Below are 25,670 nucleotides of genomic sequence, written 5' to 3'. Positions count from 1 at the left end.
GGGATAAAAACTACTCCCTTGCAGACATAACATATGTAAATTGTCAAGCATGCAGCAAGCACTCAATAAATGGCAGCTTCTATAGTTCTTAATGTAGCAACATAAATTGACCTAAGCCAAGCCTGGGATATCTACATACAGGTGTATTCAGTGTGTAGACCTTCTGGAAAGAATGGTTAACCTGAGCTGGCTTCGTGCACAGCTTGGTGTGCTTTGTGCTATCTCCCAGCTGCTGTGTGCTCAGGGAGTGCAAACTGATCTTATTTTCACCTTGGAATAACATGATTTTTACAGGTGGTTTGCTCCTCCCCACCTCGTCAAGTTTAATTCGATACCTAATATTTATAAATCACTTTACAGTATACAAAGCATCTTGACACATCTTCCCAGTCAGTCATTCGCCACATCAGTATGATGCCAGAATCATTTTTTTCGAACCAAAATAGAGTTTTTTTTTTTTCCTTCAAAACTTCTACACCACTAATCCCATTCAAAAAGGTGGATAATTGAGAGTCTGATGATCTTTACTGTGAAGGGGTCAGTTAGCAGCTATGTAGAAATTGATGAAATAATCAGTGTTCAAAATTCGAAGCCAGTCTGCACCTATCAATAGGTGGCTTTCTCTTTGGGGAGGTACATTTACTCTCTCAAATCACCAGGGTCTCTTTAGTAAGTGATCTCTAGTGGCCTGAAAGACCTGGCTTATCTCCAAAAGTGAACAATTTAGTATCTCCAGGTGAGGACAGTGTCCAGGGCCTCATGGGAAAGGCACCAGTGTGCATGGTACTCAGGCATACACATGCATACTCACACTCGCAGGCATGCCCATGTCCGTATGTACATGCCCACGTGCACACTTGTGCTCTTCCATGAAGCACAGTGGATGGGATCGCTGCATGTCAGCATCCCACACTGTCGGGAGAGGAGGGGGGATGCATCTAATTAGCCTGGCTCCCCTTGACTTTTCCCCTCCGTCTATGCAGCGTTTTTCAGGATCCTTAAAGGCGCATGACTTCAGCAAATATCATTTCTTATACACTCCTCAATCAATGATACCATCTGAGGAAAGGGACCAGAGAGAGATCCATATGCAGAGAAATGAGGAGAAGAGAAGGGGTATAGGAGCTGCTGTGAGAAACAATACACATTTACCTGTGTGTACCTGAAGCTGGGGAATGAGGATGCTGAGAAGGCTTTCTATGTTTGAGTATTTAAAGTCTTGTCATGCTGAAACTACTGTTGAAATGCTTGGTGGCTCACATTTGTATCTGTTTGACAACCAAAACATATCATATAATCATTCAACCCACTCAACTATCATGTACTGAGCACCTATAATTTGCTAGAGCCCTAGGTACAGCCTGCTCCTCTCAAAACATACTTCCTTGGGGCTATATCTACTCAACTTCAATTTCAGGTAATTCTGGAAAAAAAGTTACGTGGATTTCTTAAAAAAAAAAAAATCCCTAGAAATCACTAAGCAAAATTCATTTAACCACAACAAGTTTAGGCAGTATGTTTTGTTTTGCCTTCTTTTTTTCCTAACACAGAAAAACTGCTTTTACCTTTTGAGCATTTAGATGTTTTGAAATGCCATAAACATTCACAAATGAGTATTTCACTGTGCACACATACTGTGGATTCAGGGGCCACATTAAAGTGTTGTGAGGAACGATATGGATGTGAAATAGCGTGCTTTAGAGAAAGCTTTTCTAAGTCCACACTATGCCCTGCTGAAAGTGGATAAAATGCAGAGGCAATTGTTGGTTCTGGGAAAAGAGTGGTAGGTGCCCGAGGCACCTCCCTGATGGAGGCCCACACTCACCTTTGGCAGAGAGGCCAACTTTTTAAAAGGTTACCTCCCTCACACACTTTATCCACTTTCTCCAACTCTCTTTTTGCTCATTTCCTTCTCTGCCCCCTCCCTCACTCGCTTACCTTTGCCAAGTCTGTAAGGCATGCCAGGGTTCTTGTTGAGCCCTTTTTTAATGCTCTGATAAAATGTGCTTATGACTCCACTTAATAGAGGCCTGAAGGCCTGAATTCTGGTGACTCAGGGCAGATGGTAAATTAGCGGTAAGACAATGGAAATCCAACATCCCTCTTCAGAATCTGTGGCTTTCACTAACACACCACACTGCCTCTTCTCGCAGTTCCAGCCCTGTCATATTTGCCATTGTGAACGTTTAATCTAGAAATGCATCTTGGTTATCTAATCATCTCTTATGTCTTGCACTCACTACATTAGTGCCAGCCAGTAATCTTTACACACAGCATAAATGTGTACACTTGAGCGTCAAATGAGGCAGATTTCTAAGACCTTAGCGGCTAAGCAACTCTCGTGAATTGCTTGCAAATAAACGTGTGTGTGTGTGTGTGTGTGTGTGTGTGTATAAAATCATAGGATAGTAGCTGTGGGTAGTTTGCATAGGTAGACATAGCATCTATTAAATAGAGTTCCATATTTCCCAGTTCTCACGTACCACAAATAAAACCTACAAAAATGATAATTTTTCAAACATTGAATCCTCTATCTCTGTGTAATGAGGCATGTAGAGAGGAGGAAAAGAATTTTTGTGCTTTCTTGCCTTTGGTGAAAATTCTCCAAGGAGTAATTTCATCTTTAAATGAAAAGTTTTCTACCAGGTGATTGTTCAAGCTTCAGAAATCACTAAAGCCTGGGTTCAGACATGAGTGTGCACATGGGTTCACACACACACCGCAACACACACCTATCACGTACGTAAGGCATAAGGCAAAAGAACGTTAAAAAATGAATCTAATGGTTTTTTAATTACGTTGTAACGGAATTTAAAGCAACCTGGCTGTAAGATATAGATATATATATCTATAGCTTTTATATATATATCTCGTGTGTGTGTGTGTGTGTGTATATATATATATATATTTTATTTTATTTATTTTTTTTTTTTGAGATGGAGTCTCACTCTGTCGCCCAGGCTGGAGTGCAGTGGCCGGATCTCAGCTCACTGCAAGCTCCGCCTCCCGGGTTCACGCCATTCTCCTGCCTCAGCCTCTCCCGAGTAGCTGGGACTACAGGCACCTGCCACCTCGCCCGGCTATTTTTTTGTAATTTTTAGTAGAGACGGGGTTTCACCGTGTTAGCCAGGATGGTCTCGATCTCCTGACCTAGTGATCCGCCCGTCTCGGCCTCCCAAAGTGCTGGGATTACAGGCTTGAGAAGATATACGTTTAAAACCTGCTATCCCTTAAAGATTTTGCTCATTGTCCTGTAATCAGCATGCTTCACTCTCCTCTCAATACTCAGGTGCTAGGCTGCTGTGGCAGGCAGTGAGGGTGAGGACCTTAGGAAGCCAGGATTGAATACCACAGAACACTCTCCCAATGCTGCTTAAAACCATAGTTTACAACAACCTCGTGTCTTCTGGGTCTCCACTCTAACATTTTCAGGAATTTATTGATCTGCACAGTTGAATTAATTTACCCAATAAATTATAAGTGAATCAACTAGGCTAAGCAAAGGTCTACAGATGTAAAACAACACTCAGAATATTCCAAAGGCTTTCCTGATGAAATCAAGACAGCACTGATACTTTTTGCCCAATTCTTTAACTTTGACAATCAATGCTAACATCATCCCATGGTGACCCTACTGTGGTCTAAGAAGATAATATAGATTTCTACATGTGGTACATTCAGATAAATTGCAAAGAAAGGGAATAATTACAACCAAAGGGCAATTGACAAGAAATGACAATCGGTTTTACCAAAGTCTCAAAACTGGCAAGTAATAGAAATTATTCAAGTGCCCTGAATGTTCAAATTCTACTTAGCAGTTTATTGTAGAGAAAAATCTTAAGAAGAGAGAAGATAAAGCCTCAATACGCTAAAATCTTAGAAAAAGTATTTATTTATGTTTTAATAACCTTTTCTTTTTCTATGCCATTGTATTATAACTGGCATGCTATTAATAAAACTAAATTCTTATATTTACTGACTTTAATGACCCTAAGTGCTTCTACTTTTGAAATCATACCTACAGCTGGGCGCAGTGGCTCACACCTGTAATCCCAGCACTTTGGGAGCTGAGGCAGGCAGATAACCTGAGGTCAGGAGTTTGAGACCATCCTGGCTAACATGGTGAAACCCCGTCTCTACTAAAAAAAAAAAAAAAAAAAAAAAAAAAAATTAGCCAGATGTAGTGGCGGGCACCTGTAATCCTAGCTACACGGGAGGCTGAGGCAGGAGATTTGCTTGAACCTGGGAGGCGGAGGTTGCAGTGAGCCAAGATTGTACCACTGCACTCCAGCCTGGGAGACAAGAGTGAAACTCCATCTCAAAAAAAAAAAAAAAAAAATCATACCTATAAATTGTAGTTCATAGAGTTAAATAAATGTTTGACTGAAAAAAAAAAAAAACCCTAATCCACTGACACCACTATATTTGCAAATAAGTATACCTAAATACTTCAAACCGTATTATCCATTTATCTTTTGAGAGTTTTCTGCTGAACTTTGATCATTCTGTATTATTTCTACTTAGCAGTGGGAGAAGAATCAGTAAATTACATGCCAGTATACCTGATGTTATAAAATCCTCTTTATAAGATTGTTTGCTTCCCAGTGTTTTATTTTACATTCGTAACTTAGTATCAGTGCTCCTTGTTCTGCAAACAAATTAAGATAAAATAAACTTAAAAGTGTTTTATATAAAACAACTTTAAACCACAAACTTTCTAGGCAAGGCTCCTCGCAAAAAAAAAAAAAATTAAAAAAAATAAAAATTTAAAATCCAATAATGCAGAAAACATTGTATAATGAGTAAAAGCAGATAATAATATCCTGAAAGCAACCAGACCTCAGCATGAAGTATTTGTATTCAGAAATGTGGGGGAAAAGTACTTAGCCCAAAGTCCTTACATAACTGTTATTAGAATTTTACCCTAGGAGTGAGTCTGCAGTGATTCACCATACTATCTCAGCAAAATAGCTGAGTTCAGTCTCCTTTTACACTACGCTGAAATCAGAATAAAAATGACCCCTTATAGTAAGAATTAAGATATTTTTCTTAAACTCTATGATTACAAAACACTCTATAAAACAACATCCCCATCAACCAGCACCCAATCCTTCCTCCATAAACCCAATTCCTGTTACTGAAGGTTGGGCAGAATACAATCGAGAAGATAAAATATTATGTAATGAAGTGCTTATTGGATTGGGGATTTACTACTCTAAATGTTTTAGATGCATTTTTATTTAGTTCTTACAGTAACTCACTAAAGTGGGTACTGTTACTATCCCCATTTTACAGATTATTAAACTAAGTCCCCTCAAGGTGCAGTGACTTGCCCTCTCACAGCAAAGTCTAGATTCAAATATGAGTGCTCTGGCTCTAAACTGTACATAATTCATTAGAACACCGCCTTCCTGAAAGGGTGTGTAACTGAAAATGACAAGCAGTACAATTAACTGCTTATTCTCAAGTGTTTCTGAAGTTTTCTCTTTTCTAATTCTAAACTCTCAAGCCAGAGAACACACAATTGAGACATAAGAACAAAAAAAAAAAAATTCAGCCAAGATATAGCCTTGTTTTATTCTACCTCATAGCATTATACTTTGAATAAAAGAACCATAGAAATTTATATTTACCACTGATTTCCACTAATAATTAGTAATAGGGTATTTTCTAATTTCCCTATGGTTTCTTTAGAAGCACTTCTGATTTTTTATACTTTTTACAACGTTTTGTGTTTTAAGTGTCTCTCATTCCTCAAGAATCTTTAAGTCCACTGACAATGTTAAATTTGGAGGTTGGGAAAAGATTATTCCCTTCCTTCATTATTTAACTTGGGTAAAATCATCAGTGAGGCCTTTCTCAAAGCATCTTGAGATTTAATTTGAGTTTCTGGTTCCTACAATGGTCAAGTTTTCTATATTTCAAGATACTTAACTAAGAGATCAGCCAAAGCAACTGTGAATTCCAGAAGTAGGATGCTGAGTTGCACTGTGCACTTTTTAAGGAATTCTAATTAATCAGAATGCCATTCTTCAGCCACACCCAAGGCTATTATTCTAGAGACTATTCATACTATTTAACAGTTACAGAGTATTTGGAATATTGAAAGTATACTACAAGTAAAGAAAAGCCCCATAATTGATTTGTCAATGTTTTGTTCTCCTATTTTTCTATTGGCATGTTCTTTACATGCCTTCAATAAATATTAAACACTCAGACAATTCACTATTAGGATGGCAAGCAAACCTTTAGAATGTCGCAACAGTAGAGTGAAGAACAATGCACCTAATTGAAATGGCAGGGTAATTTGGAAAATAAAATTGAGTTGCTGCAAATTCCAAATTCCAGAATAAAAATGTTTATACTCACTTAAATGCAGATTGTTACTGCCTTTGAATAATTATTAGAATAAAAATAATTGAACACCAGCAATACACTTGATATGCACCGAACAAGCATATTCTACATCTCTCTGTTATTTTGTGCAAAGAAGTACAGGACATAATCACTCAGATGTTTTTCTTGCTTATTTTGTTATTAAACACAGCTTTTAAAATCCCAAAATATAATGAAACAATAGGCCAAGCCACCAAATACACAAATAGTGCTATAAACTTTATGAACAACATTCTTCAGAAAATTTTGGAACACATTAAGGACAGGGAAAGCAGACTGAAAGAAAGGAAGGGGGTTAAATAATTCTACAACTGAATATCTTTCTTTTTCTTGAACATATTAATTTATCATCAATTTCAATTCAAAATGTAAAATTCCTGTTTCTCTTTGTTAGAAGCTAGAGCCAAGAAAACTATGACAATTAAAATGAAAATGGCAAACTACATTTGCATCTGGAGATATAAAATATAAACATGTAATGACTCTATAAGAGATAATATTTATCTGCAGTCTGAGGGTAATCCTTATTATCTACTTAGGGTTATACCACATTGGCAGAGAAGCCACCCTTATCTCATGAAGATGAATTCCATATGCTCTGTAGAGTTATAGTAAAATTCCCACAAATAATGTATATGATAGAATGTAAATAAATAATAAATTTATATGTTCAAGAGTGAAGGGCAGGGTGGTTTCTCATGACACTGCATCTCTTAGGAAAGAACAATTTTAAATGAAAGTAATGTTCAATGGTGATTTATCACAAATTGTTTACACTAAAATATTCTCAAGCGTGGATTTTAAAACAACTTCAGATCTGGTGGGAACTTTCAAGTAAATGTTGCAACTAAACCCACAATGCCTAATTATACCGCTAAAGTTTCTGTTCTGATTGAAGCATAATAGCAAATAGCGCCTTACCTATTTGCTGTTATTTTAAATTTTCTATATATGTGTTGGCTGGATTTTATGATCAATGAAATGTGTAGGTTTAAAATGTCATATACGAATTTCTCTATGAAACACAGAGCTTTTTTTTCCTTCAGGAAGAAAAATTTTAATATGCAGCAAATATATAGGAAGGCTATATATTGAAAAATATCCAAAAAGAGCCCACCTGCGCTAGCTAGTTCGCCAGGACGTTGTATGTAAAAAGTATTCCTCCACCTCTCTAAAGTATCTCCATTTTGAAGCTCTGTAGACAAACACTCCACTTCATGTAAATAGCGTAAACATGCCTTTAGAATTTCAGACATTGTACACCATTTAGTTTGAAATTAAGTTTTCAAATTGCTAAGGAATAATCTCTGAATAACAGAAAACACTACAGGTCACAGTTAATTATAGCTTGTCTATCAAATTAAGTTAATATTCAAGAACACATCCAAATAGTTATGGAGACATTAAGAGGAGGTTTATTGTCAAAGAAATTCTTATTCATTCAGCTTCTAATATTTTTAAAAGAAGAGACATAAGCCTTTTACAAGTTGAGATGGAATAAGGAAACTCTGGGTTTACAGTCAAATTGCTCTCTTCATTGTCCTTTTGACAGCTGTGTCAATTTCATTATAAACTTCATTTTCCAGAGTTTCATAATAGTCATAAACACACTTCACTTTAAAGAGTTTCTATGGGACGTAATATGAATGCAAATTCAGAATAAAATGCAAATCATGGAGGTCTGGGACCAAATATGGACAATCAGTTAAGAATACAGTTGCTGAAAATAAACATTTAGGCTTTTAGAGGAAGAACCAAAGGGGCTGATATTAATCTTTACACCAAGTGTTCACAGCTCTAGGGAAGACAAATAAGAATAACAGTTTTCAGTTTTTCACTTAATTGTAAAGCACAGGTTGGGAATATTTGATGACTTTGGCCTCTATTCATTCCTGTTTTGAAGTGAGTAACATTCTTCATTTTCTCACGAAAATAAACCCACATACGGGTAATAACCCACAAGGCACTCCAGTAGGAAAATAAGACCTACCAAACTAGCCCAAGTTCAAATCTCAGGCATAGAAGGTTTCCAAAGGGTGGAAAAAAAGTGATCAGAAAAAGAAAGAGCTACATATAGTTCGATCTTGCTAAATAATAACCACAACCCAGAAATTTAAAGCTAATGGATAATAAACATGCTACCATATTATAAAGTGTAAGGAAAAATCTATAGAAATGGAAATTCACAAGCAACGATTCATTCTAAGCTAGCTTATGTGGTCAGGTATTGATAATAGAATGTTGTCATATATTGATATTAGAGTAATTCTAATATCACTCAAAATATTATTTACTGATATCTTCTAAATGAGTTAAAGTAATATATATTTAAGTCCATTGTAAAATGTAAGACTTTGTATTAGGTTAAAATGTAAAAGAAGCAGCACAACTATAACAGTTGCTAACGTTTGTTAAACTCATAAGGTTGTGGTCATTTTTAAAGTTTCACTTAGTAAACTTATCGATAATAATAGGCATTTTATTTTTTTTGAATAATATGATTTCATTTAAGGATTTTTTGGTCTTGTTTTTGAGACAGCATCTTGTTATATTGCCCAAGCCGGCAACTCCTCAGCTCAAGTGATTCTCCTGCCTCAGCCTCTGGATTAGCTGAGACTATAGGTGCATGCCAGGATTTTATTTGAGTTTTTTAAAGAACCATAACATTATGCTCTCAAGGTTCTTTACTTCATGAGTATAAATTATATTAATTGTAAATGGAGTTATGAAGTACAAGGGAAGAATCCATTGTAGAAACATATTTTTGAGAATTACAAATAAGGTAAAACTTCTTTTCTCAACGTATTTGTCCTCCATTAGTGTATGCCATATAAATAGGTCCATATGTCATGGAAAAACCATAATATGGTTACTTTATATCTTAAAACAGATATAGCTATATAATTTGTGTCAATTTCATTATAAACTTCAATTGTATTGATATACAGCTATACAGCTTGTATTTATTTGATTGTATGTACTCATGACACCAATAAACAACAGGTGTATAGTTCAATATGTGTACAGATGAGCATTTTTCCATCAGAGAATCAACCCTTGATAGTATATTTTAGTCAGTTTTAGAAACTCTGAACCAAGAAGTCAAGAATATAAAATAATTTAAAAATATTTGCACTCTTGTATTTTCCTTTAACAAGAACATACTTTCTAGATTAAGAAATGCTATTTGGCAAAAGAGTGTTTGAAGAAAGTGTAGTAAAAGGTTGCCAATTGCTTTAATTCTGTGCACTTGAATGCATTAAATTGATCAAAATTGGATTCTAGTGACAAATATTTAAATGAATATATTCTCACTTTTTTCACATAGTATCCTTTATACCATTTATTCAAATGTCCAATTTATAAGTGTAGGGATTCCAGCAATTGGCCAATGTAGGTATACTTCCTGGAGAGTCTGTTTAAGATTCCAAAAGGCTTCTCTGAATTCCTATAATCCTGAAATCATGGTATGTTAAATTAAAGATACAGTGAAGATGTTCTTTTATCTTTTACACTACATCGACACACTCATTTGCTTGAACTTTTCAAAATTGATTTTAGACACCCATGGTTTATTTGCATATGTTAAAGACAGCAAAATATTCAAAATTTTACAGGATGCCAAAAATCAAAATTTGTAATTATGATTAAAACTTAAATTGGGAGACTGTATTTCATATGTTTTAGACCAGAACTTTTTATACAGGTATTACATTCTGATATTTCCTGCTTAGTAAGAAGAGCAAGTCCAACAGGATTTAGAGCAGTGTTGTTTTACTTGGGATTTGGAAAATCTTTAAATCTATAATAACATCTGTACAACTCTCAGATAAACTGTGTCACATGTTTCTATTTTCATTTCTTTATTTGTAAAAGAATACTTTCCCATAATTTTTATTTAATTCTTAAATATTAAATTTTTTTGCACTCAGGAGAAATGGCAAATAATTTTGTTTCGATTATGTCATAAAGTACTACTTTGATTCAAATATGACAGACATCATAATCCACAAAAGGCCATGTAAAATGCTACCGTTGCAAACATTTAAGACTGTGTAACAAAAATGACTGAGAACTGTATCAGTTTACTATCCTTCAACTATTTCCCTGACAGTGGAGTCAAATAATTTTGAATTATAGACCTTCTTACAGGAAGCCTTATTTCATGTTCATTTTTTGATCATTTCCCTGCTAGTCCCTATAGGAATTTGGCTGTATGCCGACTTTCCTTTAAAAGTTTTTGTGTACATGCTTGGGTTGTGTTTGATGATTAAATGATCATTTATTAAAACTTTAGCATTTCCCATTTGTTTGACATATTTATGTTTCATAAGAAAATATTGTTGTTGCAATGGAAAGCATAACATTACCAATACGAGAATACTTCATTTAAATTCATGTTGACAGTATTTTCATTTATGGCAAGTGTCTTAGTATAATTTGTTATGCATTCTTCATTCTTCATTCCAACTCCACCTGTGAGGTAAGCTAGGGAAGGTAAGCTAGTTTTAGGACAGTAGGCCCCATGGTAATACTTTAGTCTATCTACTTGGCCTTAATAAACGTAAGTTTATACTATGGGAGCACAAACAGTCTTTGTTTTTTAAGAGTATAGAATTTTACTGGGTTTTTTTTTTTTCTTGTCACCCAGCCACAGCTGTGTTTTAAATCTTTTGGGACTAAGACAAACATTTAAAAATTCAAACATATGAGTGTTTGAAAACATAATGATTTACAATTTATATATTTTCAAAGTTGGACAATTCTAGCATGGTATTTCAGTTACTTTTTTGAAAGCCCAGCCCACATTTTAATCCTTTTTTCTTCCTTCTCTTCTTCCTCTATTATTTAAGATTCTCCATGTTTTCTAATACAAGTCTTTAAGTTAGGACCAATAGCTATATAAAACAACTACTCTATATATTTCAGAATGGTGAGCAATGGAGTCATTCTGGTAGGAGAAGAATTGCTATTTGAATGACCTACTGCCATGGAGCTAGTTAAATCACTGAACAATAGTTACTGTTATGAGGTTTTACTTTGTACAAAGTAGCATTAGTATCATTGCTTTCCATTATTCATGCAACTTGCACTGGGGACTTCCACTGAGAGAGAGATTGAAAGAGAGAGAGACAGGGAGAGAAGCTATGCAAAGGATATTTTTGTAGTATTAGCGTTTAGACGTAGAGACATTTACCAATGTAATTGATCTCAACCTATCTGCATACATGCTGTATTTTTCCCCTTGTTTTTTCTAGAATGTTTTAAAAGTGTCCCTATTAAGAATCAATACATCCCTACTCTGAAACTCACACATAAATACACACTAAAAGCCAACCAGAAAGTAACAATAAAAATATACCCGGTAAACAACTAACTTTTAATTCAAAGGGTGCTACGTAATAAAGGGCCTAGAATGAACATCCCAATTAGCCAGTGTAGTGACAAGCAGTCAACACCTTATTATTTAATCATTAAAGAGAATCTTGCCATAATTTCCCTTTGACATATATTTTAAAAGGAATTAAGACTATGTCACATGACCCACAACACAATCAAATGTAAAGTTAGGTGATGCTAAGACTTTATCACTTGCAAATCCTGTGGACTGAGAGGTTTCAGGATTAAGGCATTAAGTGGGAAGCTACGAAGCATTTACAATTTAAATAAGATGTATCCAAATGGAAGCATTTAAAAACAAACTACCTGACAAAGGGACCATTTTTCTGCCTCCCACTGTTTGTGTACACTTTTCTTATTGGATGACAAGGAATTGCAGACATTTCTAGTATTAGTAAATATTCGCTGGCCCTATCTATTTGCCTCTAAAGCAGCAGATCCAATCCATGCAGGACATTAGGTTGCTTCTTGCCCTCCCAGCCCCATCCCTGACTGTGACACCTCCCCTAAAGGGAAAGCTTAAATCTCCCTTGCAAAAATCTCCCCCGCTTCTTCGGAGGGGGGCGTTTTCTGTCAAGTTCCACCTCAGTTCAAAGGATTTTAAGCCAAACTCTGCTTCAGAAACAACATTGTGAACTTTTGAAATAAAACAATCGCCATCAGAGTTCCCAAGCCCACTTGGGAACCAAAGCGCACTGGACCCGGCCGCCCCAGTTCCCAGAGGCCTGGCGGCCCTGAGCTCTCCAGTCTGGGCTGCACAGCCCTGGCGGCCGTCCCCCGGGAGCTCGGCAGCACTTGGCATTTAACCTGCCTGGCGAGCGTGGTTCTCTGGTTCCATATCTGCAAGCCATATTACTTCTCCCCAGACGTCAGAGACATATCTGGATTAACATGCAACAGGGCGCCCTGGGCAGCCCGACAGCCTTCGCCCAGGAGCTGCTAAATGCGGATTCAGACGAGGACCCCCCGGAGAGCTGCTGTTGAATAAAAACTGTAATCCAAAGGGACCATTTCTCTGCCTCCTGCTGCTTGTGGGAAGAGCCAGGGCCACCGCTGAGGCCGAAGCACAGACCTAGCTAATCTCGGCTCGCTACCGGCAGGCGTGGCCACCCCGGGAGGCGGCCCTGGGGGCCCAGAGACTCTGCTCCGCTCTCCCCTCTCTCCCAACGCGTTCTTGGAGTGGAAAATGCTTAGATTCAAGAAGTGGCGCGCAACAGAAGCGGCCTAGGAAGTCGACTGCTCCTTCCTGGAGCGCGGCCTAAAGTCTAGCAACTGGGTGGCCAGGCCTCTCCCCGCCTAACCCCTCTTGGCGCCCCCAAATCCACCCAAGGGCCCCTAGAACACGCGCCCCGCCTCCGGTCGAACCCGCATCGTTCTCTGAAATCAAGCAGGTTCAACCCTCGCCTCGATGCCTAGCACCATGGCCCCCCTCTCCCTCTGCTCCGGGGTCGCAGCCGGGACCTCGCCCCACGCTGAGGCCGGGAAGCCCCTGGCGCCCCTCGCTTCCCCCAGCCTCGGGGAGCCGGGAACATCCAAGCCGAGCCTAGACCGCGGCGGTCAGGAGAGGGCGCCCAGGAGGCTCGCGCCCGCCAAGGTAGCTCTCTCTGGCAGGGACCTCCAGGCAGCCCCAAGATTGGGGGTGGGGGAAGGAACCTGAGTGTGGGGAAGAACGGGATTACAGTTTCTACTGGTGTCTTAATCCTATTTTAAAAATAAATAGGAAAGAGAGAAGAAAGAAAAGAAAGAAAAAAGAGCGAGAGAGCGAGAGAGCAAGAAAGAAAGAGGAAGGGAGGAAGGGAGGAAGGGAGGGAGGAAGGAAGGGAGGAAGGAAGGAAGGAAGGAAGGAAGGAAGGAAGGAAGGAAGGAAGGAAGGAAGGAAGGAAGGAAGGAAGGAAGGAAAAGGACTGAACTAGCGCTACAAGGCCAAGTGGATTTCCGCCGACTTAGCCCTCCGAGATACCGCCTAGTATCAAAGTCGTTGATCCCAGGTCCCCGCGCTGGTGGCAGTCTTCGCGCCCTCCGAGGAAAAAAAGTAAAATAAAATAAATCGTGCCGCCAACGGGCCCTAGAGACAGAGGGGTTAATGAGCTAACAAGGCCCAGCGTTCTCACAGCACGAGAAGCGTCCAGTCCCGGAGCGCACCCTCTGCGGAGGCTCAAACTGGCTGGGCTGCATTCGCAGACAGGTGGAGAGGCCATCCTTCCTGCCTGGCCCCCAGGACGCCGCACTAGGGGTTCAGCGGCCCGGAGGGACAGGCCAGCAGGCTCCAGTCCGGAGAACTGGCGCCCACCAGGCGTCCTGGTGCTTCACTCGTCGCGCCTCAGCTCCCCAGGGCAGTGGAGCCCACCGGCGTCCGTGGCACTGTACCACATGCGCCCAGCGCTTTGCGCTCCCCTCTCCAAACCTGACCTTGAGTTTGCTGTCCTCCGACCAGCTGAAACCTGGGTGAGCCCCAGGGGGCCACACAAGCAAGCCCACGCGCAAAGGCCAACAGCGCCACGAGCTCAGCCAAAGCGTCGAAGCCCACTCTTAACCAGCGGGGACCAGAAATCAGATTCTCATTTTAGAGGTAGAAGAGAATAAAATGCGAATTTTTATCCAATACAATTGCATACCAATCTTTGCATATCTTAAGTTAAGGGAATTGGGTAACAAAAGTTTAGGTAAGGAGAAGGGGGGAGATCCATGATAATATATTAATTTTTGTATTCTCTCCCCCTCCAAAAAATCCCCATAACTTTGTTCTTTTATCTTTGACTTTAATAAAATAATGATTCCTTGAGAAAATGGGGTATAAATCTTCATTTTGGAGGCAATTAAAGTGTTGATTTCATTCATGCCCCTAAGCGATTCTTGTAATTTGCTCAAATAGCTTTATGTACCCAGCACTCCGGAGCTTTTAGAATCCCATTTTCTAGTTAGGCTTGTTGGATTGCAATTTTTATTCCACAGCAGCTACTCGAGGGTTCCTCAGCAGAATCTGCACTCAACAGCTCCCGGGCCAAGGCTGGCGGGTTGAACCAGACTTGAGGCCCGGGCAGCCCGCCGGGGCCAAGGCTGGGAGCCGCCTGCAGTTTTCCCACCTCTGTGGGGCCGCACGGGGATTGCGCACGCTGCGTGTTCTGTGCACTCGTCTACACTACCGAAAGTTTCCAACTCTCCAGATCACAGTGCGGACCCGGCACATTGGCACTTTTAAATCTCTGCTCTGCCTGTTTCCCGCTCCCCATGGGCAAAAGAGGAATTCAGCCTGTGTCGCGGGGGTTGCCCAGAGAAAATCAAGCTGAGAATGTATTTTAAGAGGATAATGTTGAGAGAAGAAAACCATAAGATGACACTAAGAACCAGGTGTCAGGCACTCCGACAAGGACTGTACAAGACAGCCACTGGCCAACAGAGATCATGGCAGAGCTTGCAGAGTAGCTGGCCTTTGGCTTAACAAAGGCAGGCTGATCTCTTCCCCCAAGTCTGGACTCACGTGCCGAGTCAGAAAGAGAAACAACTCTGGGCCTTCACTTATACAGGGGGGAAGGTTGGGAGGGTGCAGAGCAGGCCAGCTACCCAAATCTCCAGACGCCTTGCAACAATTCGCAACAGAACCGTTCTGAGCCCTGTTTCATCTCACTCACTCCACACGTTTTCACTTTCATTGCATTTTTGCAACTCCTTTGGACCAATCCAGAGATACAGCCACAGGAGAGAGAAAGGCACCCTGGGAGCAAACAGTGGTGTTGGGGTGACACAGAGAGAGAAATCCCCTCAGCAACTCCAAATAAAAGTCGTCCCTACTTAGTAACGCATAGGAAGAAGGGCCTGGAGGGAGGACAGGAGAGGAGGGAGCGCAGCAAGCCAACCCTCAGTTGAGAGCAAAGGCGGTGCGAGTTCCCCCACCCTCCTTACCCAGGGGGCCGCCGGGGTTCCCCTGATGCTGACATGTCCACAAGCTGCCAACCCAGAGGGCCCAGAGCACATACCAGCTGGAGGATGAGTGGAAAGAAGGAGGGGAAAAGTCCATATTTATCTGTTTTTATAACCTCGGCCTGGTCTTATTTTTTCTATTAAGTACAATAAAATGGGCGAGCTTGCAGTGAACACCACACAAAGCAATGTTCAGTGAGGTCTAGAAGCGTTCGGCCGAGGAAAACTGACAAGACAGGCTAATGAACCGTACAGACAGGGAGAAAATAGCCAGCATTTGCTAGATTTCAAACCCTCGCTGTCTCTCTTAGACCACCTATCTTGGATTTATTCCTAATAAAATAAGAAATAAGCAGACCCTACACTTTTCTTTTCTTGAAGATAGAAGGGGGGAAAATGCTCCAGAACAAAGCCCCTACAATCAGAGGCGGTCACTGGCAGTTAACACTCCCATTATTATAGAGGGTAAATAAAATAAAGACAAAAATTAAAAGCGACAAGAAACAGGTCAAGTTTGCTAGCAAAGCTTTTACAAGCTCATCTCTCCAGGTCGAATCCCAGAGCCAGCCTTAATGAAGCAATAATAGCCACATTATTCAAAAATTTTCATTTCGATGGAAATGTATCTAAAAGGGACTTAATCATATGCAAATAATAAAAGGAGGTGGTAGTGACCCAGCAAGCAATATGCATACAGATTTTTTTTTTCCCAGGGATGTTGAAATTGAAAAGCGCGTACCTGGTCGGTTAGATTTGCTGATCTTGTTATATCTTCACTGTCTGATTTTGATCCTCCTTCTCTATCGTCTATCACCAAATCGATAGGCATTTTCCCTTTCAAACAGCTAATATACCGGTGGCAGAAATTGTCACATAATTCGTGTACCTACATTATGACAGAAATAAAAAAATGGGAATATAATCAGGAGTGCATAAATGACATTGACAAGTGCAATCCACCCCCCTTGTGAGATCCAAACTTCCAAATAGGGGAAACACAGGGCAATTGTCCTCCAGAGACCCCCAGATGCATCCAGAATTAGGAATAACTTTCTTTTCTTGCAAAATAGAGATATCCCAGAAAATTGACAGTGACAAGATGATTCACAGGCTACAACATATTCAACACCCGTGTTAAATTCATCTGCTCCTGGGGCTGTGGTCATTAGAGAGGTGACCTGCGTAGGTGACATTTAAGGTAAACTATTTAATTTCATCCAGTGACTTTATCATAAATTCCTTTCCAATGTGTCTAAGGAATAAATGTATATCTGTGTATATATGCACATATATATTCTCCAAAGAACCTGTACTATGGTGACATAGAATACATGCCTGACAACCCAAGTCCTTATTATATTTGTAATAAAGGTTTTTATCTCTAAGAGTCATATTTTAGAACACTTTCTTTAAAAAAAAAAAAATGGAAGGAAATCAAGTTGCCAGTACTCCTGATATAAGAAAACATACAGCCACAAAAACATATCAAATTGATTTTTCTTTTTTTTTACAAAAAGGAGAAGGAATGCCTCAAAATATTTAGGTGTAAGTGCGGAGGTTTCCTACAGGCCCCAGGCATCAGTGACATGCAAAAATTCACAAGAAACCCCAGTGTGCTTGCAATTTAATGTTAGTTTGAATTACAATGCATTAAGTTTTTATTGCTGAGATTTATAGAACAGCTAGCAAAATCATGTTATCCCACACCCTTTCCTGAGTGTGAAAGTGGGGTGTGTGCAGGATTCACAGATTCAAGAAATTGACACAACTATCAACTCTGCTTTGTCTCTGCAAAACGTTTAATGTGCCTCCCCACCACCTCCTCCAGACTCCTTCCCGCTCCTCCTCCTTCTCCCCTTCTGTCTCTCCCCTGTGTCTGATCTGCCGCTGCCCTCAAGACTGTCTTCCAGAAACTCACAACAACTGAACAAAACTTTTTTCTCCCTCAGAGGTAGCAAAGAAGAGGAGGAAGAGGATGAGAAGAGACAACAGAGGTATTAACCTGTGAAACCACCTCAGAGCAGCATTCTAAACATCAGCTGGGATGCATAGAATTGCAACTATTTACACAAAGCCAGCAAGTTATTAAGAATGAACACAAGGCTAGGGCGTTTGTGATCCCGGTTTTAGTGGCTGAAATTGTAATTAAACTGCGAAGAGAAATGGACGCTAAGATTGGCCTTGACACTAATTACCAGAAAGAAAGACATTTATGCAAATATATCAGAAGGCTGAACTTCAGCCATTCTGAACCCTCCCCCTCTGTGTGCTTCGGGGTAAGGGGTAAGTAAAAGGAAAAGAGGCTAGAGAAATTACCTTCTCTAATTCCAACAGATGAAACCTTAATACTTGTATGGCTTGAATCATCTGCAAAGATACAAAAACAATAAGCACCCCATTCCTGCTTGCAGAAAACTGGCTGTCACAGCTCTACCATCTCCAGCCCACCCCCTCCCACCAGTAAATAGAGTTATTTTGATTTATGGCAATAACACTAAAACTTAATAGCAGCAACTGGGTACCATCTAGAGGTTTATATTTCTTAAGGAGAAAAAAATAGCTAAAACAACAACAGAGCATCTAAGTGGGGCTCATAAACACTCTCCTCCCCCATGGCTCTCCCCTTTCTCAGTGCCACTCTCAGTGCCACTGGTCCCACCCCACCCCAAAAGGGCTAAACACTGGACTAAATGTGTCCTTGGAAGGACTGGACAGAAAAATATTTCAAATGGCCCTCAAACTGTGGCTTTTCCCATTGCAAAGTTTCTGCTGCCTTCCTTACACCTTTCAGGCAAACTGGTTGTTTAGGGGCTCTGGTCCGGTGGCTGCCCTCGTGATGGGACTTAAAGGGCTGGGAAGTCCGCAAAGTTTAAGCACACACGCTGACAGGCCGGGAGATAAATCCCCGCGCTGATTAGAGCTGCGCAGCCCGGCTGTCATAAAAAACAAAAGCTCGCGTTTCCCAGCGCCTGCTCGCCCGGCCCCTCTCGAGATGAATTTATTTCCCCGGGATCTTGTCCCGGACCAGTTGTCCGTGGACAGAAACATTTGCAGCCAACCTGCAGGCACGGGAAGACCGGTCTAGAAATCTCAGGGCTCTCAAAGCAAAGCTGAGGGCGCTGGAGGTGGGAGGTGGGGGATGGGGGCGGGGGGATAGGGGTCCGCTCTTACCAAGTTATCCAGTTCTGGATTAGAAGAAAATAGAGGTTTTTCTGCGCGAATCTAAATACAAGTGAGAAGGAGATGGGAGAGGGAGGGGAGAGAAAAAAGAAAGAAAAATTTGAAATCTGGTCGCCTTCCTAGTTTCTTGCCTCATTACCCTGTTGGGGGCAGGATGTAACCCTCTGGGAGGGACCCGGTGACACCGAGTTCGTCCCGCGCAGAAACATTTCAGTGTGAATTAAGCTGAAAACAAGCCCAGAGCTCAGTCTTACTTCTACTAGCAACTACGGTTCTCAGGGAGGCTGCTCAGCCCGCCAAGTCCACAGCAGCTACAACCGTGGTGTTCTAGATTTTATTCTGCAGTGAGCTCTCCACGTTTGCTTTCTGGAGGGTGAGTGGGGATGCAGATGGGTGATTTTAAGTTATCTGCAAACAGACACTCAGACAGAAAGAAAATCTGAGGTTGGAGGTAACACTCATGGCTTAGGGCCGACTATGTGCTGGCTACTTTTGAAAGTGTGCCGTGTGTGTGTGTGTGTGTGTGTGTGTGTGTGCGCGCGCGCGCGCGCGTTTGTGTGTTGGGGAAGGGGGGGCTCTCCTTTTGTTTCTTTTACTTTTTAACATTTATTTTGCTGACCTGTTTGGCGAACACGGCTATATCTTCATTGAAAGACTCTGACGAGCAGACGTCCCCGCCCGCCACCCCTGGCTCGCGGGGGGTACAAGTAGCTAATTCACATTTCTCAAAAATCAGTGCTAAGAGAGGGAAGAGGGGGTGTCTGCAAGAAAATACAACAGTCACAAACAACATAATGGTTAGTCCCCAGTCAATGGAAAAAGGTGCCCAAGAAAAACAGCCGGAGGAGCAAGAGGAACAGACCCCCTCTCGGATTGTGTCATCTACTTTTTTCCTTTTCCTCCCCCCCCCCGCCCCGCGACCCAGGTGACCGCTCACCTCCCCTTCCTCCTGGAGCCCTGAAGTCGGAGGCCCTGAGCCATGGACGGTATCTGAGGATCGGTTTAGCGTATCTGGCCGGAGAAATTGGCAACATTTGCTACGAATAAAACCCAAGCGTTTCCAGCAGCCATTTTGAATTAAGTTTCCCACCCGACAAGCCCTCGTCCCCTCCACTGCACATCCAGGATCTGGTGGAGGAGAAAGGCGCCGGGCGGAGGGGTGGGGAGGGCTGGTTCCTGCGGGTTCCTCCTAGGCGGCCGCGCGAAGCCCAGGCTCGGGGGATGTCGGTGCAGGCGCTCAGCTAACTTGGGGAAAGGACGTCCATGGCCGTGGGGCCGACTGTCAACGGGCTGCACCTAGGGATCCCAACCCCAAGACCCTCGGAGAGCCGGGAGGCTCCTCCTCAGCTCCTCGCACACTCCCCTCCCTTCGCAGACGGCCCCCACCGCCCCCCAAAGAAAGTTCCTTCAAATGTTCCTGCGGTACAGCCTTTCATTTTGTCTCTGCGAAGTGGCAAAGCAGCTAGTATTGCGAGGGGCCTAGATGTCGCTTGTCTCAGCCCATAAAAAAGAAAGAAAAAGAAGAAGAAGAAGAAGAAAGGAAGAAAGAAAAGCTTCTTCTAATGCTCAAGGAGGTATCTCAAGTCTTTTATTAGCTCTCACTGCTCAGCTGGGAATTTAACAGTTTGGGGTCCTTTACAAAGCTTCCCCAAATGTTCGGTCCCAGAGCCTAAACCACTTGTAGTTAACGCTGCGGACAGAACGGTGGGATTTAAACAAGCCCATCGCACAAGGGATCAGAAAATAAAGCAAAAAGAGTATATATATATTCTTTTGCCACGGAGGGTCAGTGGGTTCTGATTTTTTAAAAATAAATAAATAGAAATAAAAGTTTCTGCAAAGTAAAACGAGGTTCCCAAATTCATCGGCACACAGTAGGAACAAGTGAGTTTCAAAGGATTCTACTAGTCCAGGGTCTAATCGAATGGCGGAGGAGAAAGCATTGTAAACCGCGGCCAGAAAACAACCTCCGAGGAAGAGCGCCCCGAATTTACTTATTTCTAAATCCTGCAGGTTTCACATTTGAGCACAAAGTGCTAAAACATCCAGAAGTTTCTTAATGTGTGTAACAATTCAGAGCAAGCTCCTCTCCTTGACTTCAGTGGTCAAACTCCCTAAATGCAAAACATGTTCCCCCTTGCTTGACCTGCAACTGTCCTGCCTTGGTTTTATTGTGCAGTGGCAGAGCCAGCATAAGGCTGCTGAGTAAACTTAGCAAGTCAGAACAATCAGTGGCTTAAAAGAGATTTTCCCTTAAACTAAAAGTTTCGTTCCAACACAAAGGCGCCTACATTTAGAAACCCCTAACGCTCTCGGGCGAAATCGAGCGAGGAAGGACTCCAGCCCTCTGAGGGAATGTGAGAGGGGACAAGGGCCCTTTAGCCAGCTTCTTCTGATCTGGGACCCCCTTGCGGGCACTGCCATGATGGAGCAGGGCACTGAATGTGCACAGAGTGTGTATGGAGATGTAGGGCTTGGGGATGGCAGGTCACCTCCCCAAATTCTCCATGCAATGTGAATGAAAAGTCACCAAAGATGTAGCTCCAATCCAGAGAACTCTGACTTTCCTCTTACCAAGGGCACAGGGAAAGAGGGAAGCATTGAGTCTCAACTAGTTAACCTGCTGCCCATTGTACCTACCCATAAATGGCATCTTTATCTCTCTTTAAAGCGTCATTGACAGAGGAGCCCATGCTGGGGGCCATGGCGTTGGTGTGAGCTGTGTGCGGGTACTGATGCGAGTGCAGAGGAGGCCCGTGGTTCAGGTGGTGGACCGGCTGCATGGACCTGGCTGCATGCGGGTCCCCATACATCGTGGAGGGGATGCCTACTCCATCCATGCCCCCGTAATGGGGTAGATCGTCGTACTGCATGACAAACAGGAGAAAAAGAAGGTTCAGGAGGCCAGGCGGGCAAATGGGAGAACGGCAAGGCACCACCGAGCTTATATAAGGTCAGTCCAGCTGGATCCTTCCACCCGGAATTCGGTGGCCTTTCATCTCTAAAGCTGTTTTCTTATTTTAAAATTAAGGCTTTAAGTAAAAATTATGGAATTCTCAGCGAGACTCATCTGGGCTGAATGATCTTGCCCTAACTTGTGTCCCTATCAACTAGTTCAGAAATTCAGGCTCCTTTGGCAAGAAGGAAAGAAGAAAGAAGGAGAGAAAGAGCATTCTCCGGAGGGTGGAAGGTGAAACGGGCATGTCTCTGGAGGAAGAAATTCAAAATCACAATAATAAAACGTGCCAGGACACTGCAGCAAACCCGCCTAGTTTCACAGCCCCTTCACATCAGGGGGAATTAAAAAAAAAAAAAAAAAGTTATGATGGGAACAGCTACGCCAAGCACGTGAATTTAGACAGGCTTCTCATTTTATTTCCCTGCCGGCGTGAGGTTAGCCAGTCCTGCAAGACACTGCATTTCTTTTGCTTTCCAAGACAAACTCTGCTAATTATACAAAACTAACTGACCCCTTATAAGTGAAACTCAAAAAAGGGTAGCTTTTCCTGAACATTAGAGCTGAATTTAGAATTGGGCAATTCCCCACCCCCAAAGTTAAAGAAAAATCTATAGTTGAAGCAGCTAATATTCTATTTTCTTGTTTACTCTTATGAACTTTCTTTCCAGACTAGAAGTCAAGGAGGCAAATGTTACTCACCAGGTTTAAAGCAAATTCAAAAGCAAATGCACAGAGAACCTCCCATCTTCCTCTTCCAGAAAAAAAAAAAACAAACAAACAAACAAAAAAAAACTACTTTCATATTGATTGTCATTATTTTTTGTGTGTGAAATTTAGCTATTTAGACTTTTCTAATTGGTTCATTCCAGGCAAGTTATTTTCCCAAGATTTGGAGGCGCTGAGAGTGAAATGATTTTCAAAGAAAGGAGGAATTGCCACTTTCATCTCCTTAAAGCCAGAGGTGTGAAAAGAGTTTGGAAGAACGCTGACATTTGCCTGAACCAAGGGAGTAAAGAAAAATGTGTCAGCCTAGTAACTTTCTTTTGCAAACAGGGCTTTGAGGGCCAGGACACAAATTATGCAAGGAAGGCTTTTTGTAGACCCCCTTTCTTTTAAGAAACTACCTCAGTTGGGTTGTCATTGTCTCACTTTACTCTCACTGCATTTCCATTGAAAAAGGAATATGGGGAAATTAGTATTGCATTTTTAAAGTGAGTAACTGTGTGCTTAGTATTCAATTAGTACAGGGCTTATCTAAGAGAAACTTGCAAAATATTGCCTTGTATACAAATCTATACAAATTGAAATTACTATAAAAAGATGAATGTTTCCTGACCAAAAAATTGGCTATACTATGACAGTTATTTCCTTTAAAAAGCTAAATACTTCTAGTGATATTAAAGATGAGCATAATCAATAACATATCAGAAGTTTCCAGCTGCATATTTTAGTTTAAACATAACTTTAAACTTCTGATCTCTGAATGTTCAAATTACAGCATTAGGTATCTAGTTAAAAAAAAAAAGATGATTGTTTGAGCTTGCATTTTTATTTATATAGCTGCTGGTTAGGAATCTATAGATAAATTGATTCCTTTAATTAACAACTCCAAGTAACATACATAAGTCTACAAATGCATTGAATAAATCCTCTCGCTTTAGGCCACTGCTTTAGGAGCCTCATTTTTTAAAAGAGAGAGAGAAAAAAAGGAAACTTTTTAGCAGTGTCTTTCGGCCACGTTTCAATTTAATCTCACATTTGAGTTCCACAATTGTTTTTTAATACGTACCCTTTGCGCCATCGGCCTCTCTGGCTCCCTTCCTACTTCAACTTCTAATATATCCTCTTTAAGGCCAGTGTGAAAAGAAACAAATATTCAAACTCCCCCGGAAAAAAAAAAAAAAAAAAAAAAAGCACGACGAAAAATCCCTTAACGTCTCCAGCAACGTGAGCTACTGGTCCCAGATCTTCGGTCTACGGGACCTGAAGCAAAGCGCCCGAGTCACTGAGCATAAAAGCGCTCCGTTTCCAAGACAGCAGCGGGGGCAAAAAAAAAAAAAAAGAAAAAAAAGAAAAAAAAAGAAAAAGAAAAAAAAAAAAAAGCAGATCTTCTCTCCCCCAAAAATCAGTTAAAAAAAAAAAAAAAAGAAAGAAAGAAAAAGAAAAAAAAAAGAGCGCCCCTCAGACCCAACTACCAAATCTCATGGCTTTCTGCCACTCCAGCTGTCAATCACAGGCGAGGTTGTCAACGTGGTGAATGAATGATCATCCGCTCTGTCTTCTTCTGGTCAGAACACCTCAAATGTTAATATTCAAATGCACAAAGCCCTAGCGCTCGCTTCCCTTGAATCAGTCCTAATTCCTAATCAGTTTCTCTCTTCTCTCTCTTTCTTTCTCTCTCTCTCTCTCTCTCTCTCTCCCCCTCTCTTTGCAAGTGCTGCACTGGAGGGAGATTAGAGGAGGAGGGTTAAAAAAAATGTCTGAGTTTGTCTTAAAGGAGCCACGATCGATGCTGCCCGCTTGCAGTCCCCGTGCGTGTGTAAAGTGTGTGTTGCACAGGCGGAGAGGTGGATTCCGACCAGAATGCTAGAACCCGGAAGTAGTGGTGGCCATAACAGGTCGCGTCTTACACAATGCATTGGGCTGCAGCAAGTAGGCTCCTCGACAGGGGTGGGTGCGCGAAGCGAGCTCTGGCCGCACTGGAGAGGCAGAGAGGCGCTCCATTAAATCGCACGCCCAGGCACAAACACTACACACCCAGTACACACGCACACAAACGCAGGCAGTAGCCCGCGGCCGCCGGCTTTATTTTCAGTATTCTTTTCTTTCCCTCCCCCTGCAGACTCTCTCCCCAAAGCCGACTCTCTTGAAATAAATTGGGAATCAACGCCGGGCAGGCAGCAGCGGGAGTTATTTTGCACAGGGCTCCGCGCATGGACTTCATGACTTTCCTCGAAATTACTGGGGTCGGCCAGTGTTTTTCGGGGCAGGGGGTGATGCGCAAAGTACTGAATTCTCAGAACTAAACACTGCAAGGAGAAAAGTCAAACCGGGAGCTTGGAGCAGAAGGAGGAGGGAGAAGCCGGGCTGGGAAAACCTCTGTTAAGGAGTCCTGAGAACGTGGGGTGGAGGTGGCTCGGGCTTTCTGCAGACCCAGCTTAGAGGTTTCTTTGCTGTTAGAGGTGGACGCCCGCCTGGGGAAAAGAAAATGCTAGCATTTTGTCACTTTGGGTCTGGACTCCTCCACCTCCTAGCCCCGGCGGCTCCCAGCCTCAGCCTAGGCGTCCAGCGCGAAGTAGAGAGGAAGGGAGGGAACAATGAGCTGAGCGCGGGGAATGTGCCCCCAGCGCCTGTTTACAAACACCAAGCTATTTATGATCGTCGGAAAGCGAAACCCAGCTCGGGCTCGCAGCAGCCCAGACCTCGCGGGTGGAGCAGGGGCCGGGGAGCTGCTGGGAGGGAGGCTCTTTCTCCGACCCGCTCGGGGTGAGGCGGCCGTGCGCCCAGGGCGCGGCGCGGCGCGGCGCGGCGCGACGCTGCCGGAGTGCTAGGCTCGGGCTGCAGCCACCGCTGCCTTTGTCTTAGAGGCGCGGAGGGGGCTCCAGCCTCGACCTCTCCCGGGCCTGTTAGAACCTCGCGTCCCCCTATCTCTTTCTCCAGCGACGCCCTGCCCTCACCACCCCAGACATCCTTCCCCGCGCTCCTTTCCCGTCCCCAACCCGGCTTGGCGAAACCTCCCAGTGCCAGAGAAAAATAAATCCGCTTCGGAAGCTGAGATTTCAGACAAAAGCTGCCCGTACCTACAACTCGGAGGCTC

General features: G+C 42.2%; 1 protein-coding gene across 1 annotated transcript in view; it reads right to left on the bottom strand.

Annotated features, from left to right (window-relative positions):
- The window catches only part of LOC105465166 (Meis homeobox 1), a 138,904-nt gene extending 114,974 nt beyond the window's left edge, over positions 1–23,930 (bottom strand). Inside the window, exons 1-6 of the mRNA XM_011713440.3 lie at positions 23,643–23,930; positions 21,535–21,761; positions 19,514–19,655; positions 18,886–18,936; positions 18,031–18,081; positions 16,454–16,600 (exon numbers count right to left, since the gene is read on the bottom strand). Coding sequence (XP_011711742.2) covers positions 16,454–16,600; positions 18,031–18,081; positions 18,886–18,936; positions 19,514–19,655; positions 21,535–21,761; positions 23,643–23,654 — 630 coding nt within the window. The 5' untranslated portion in view covers positions 23,655–23,930. The remainder of the gene's footprint in view (positions 1–16,453; positions 16,601–18,030; positions 18,082–18,885; positions 18,937–19,513; positions 19,656–21,534; positions 21,762–23,642) is intronic.
- Between the last annotated feature and the right edge of the window lie 1,740 nt (positions 23,931–25,670).

This window comes from Macaca nemestrina, chromosome 13 (assembly GCF_043159975.1).
Source record: "Macaca nemestrina isolate mMacNem1 chromosome 13, mMacNem.hap1, whole genome shotgun sequence".
In the NCBI taxonomy this organism is placed as follows: Eukaryota; Metazoa; Chordata; class Mammalia; order Primates; family Cercopithecidae; genus Macaca; species Macaca nemestrina.
Note: the sequence above shows the minus strand (reverse complement) of the source record. Positions and strands in the feature narration are given on the sequence as shown.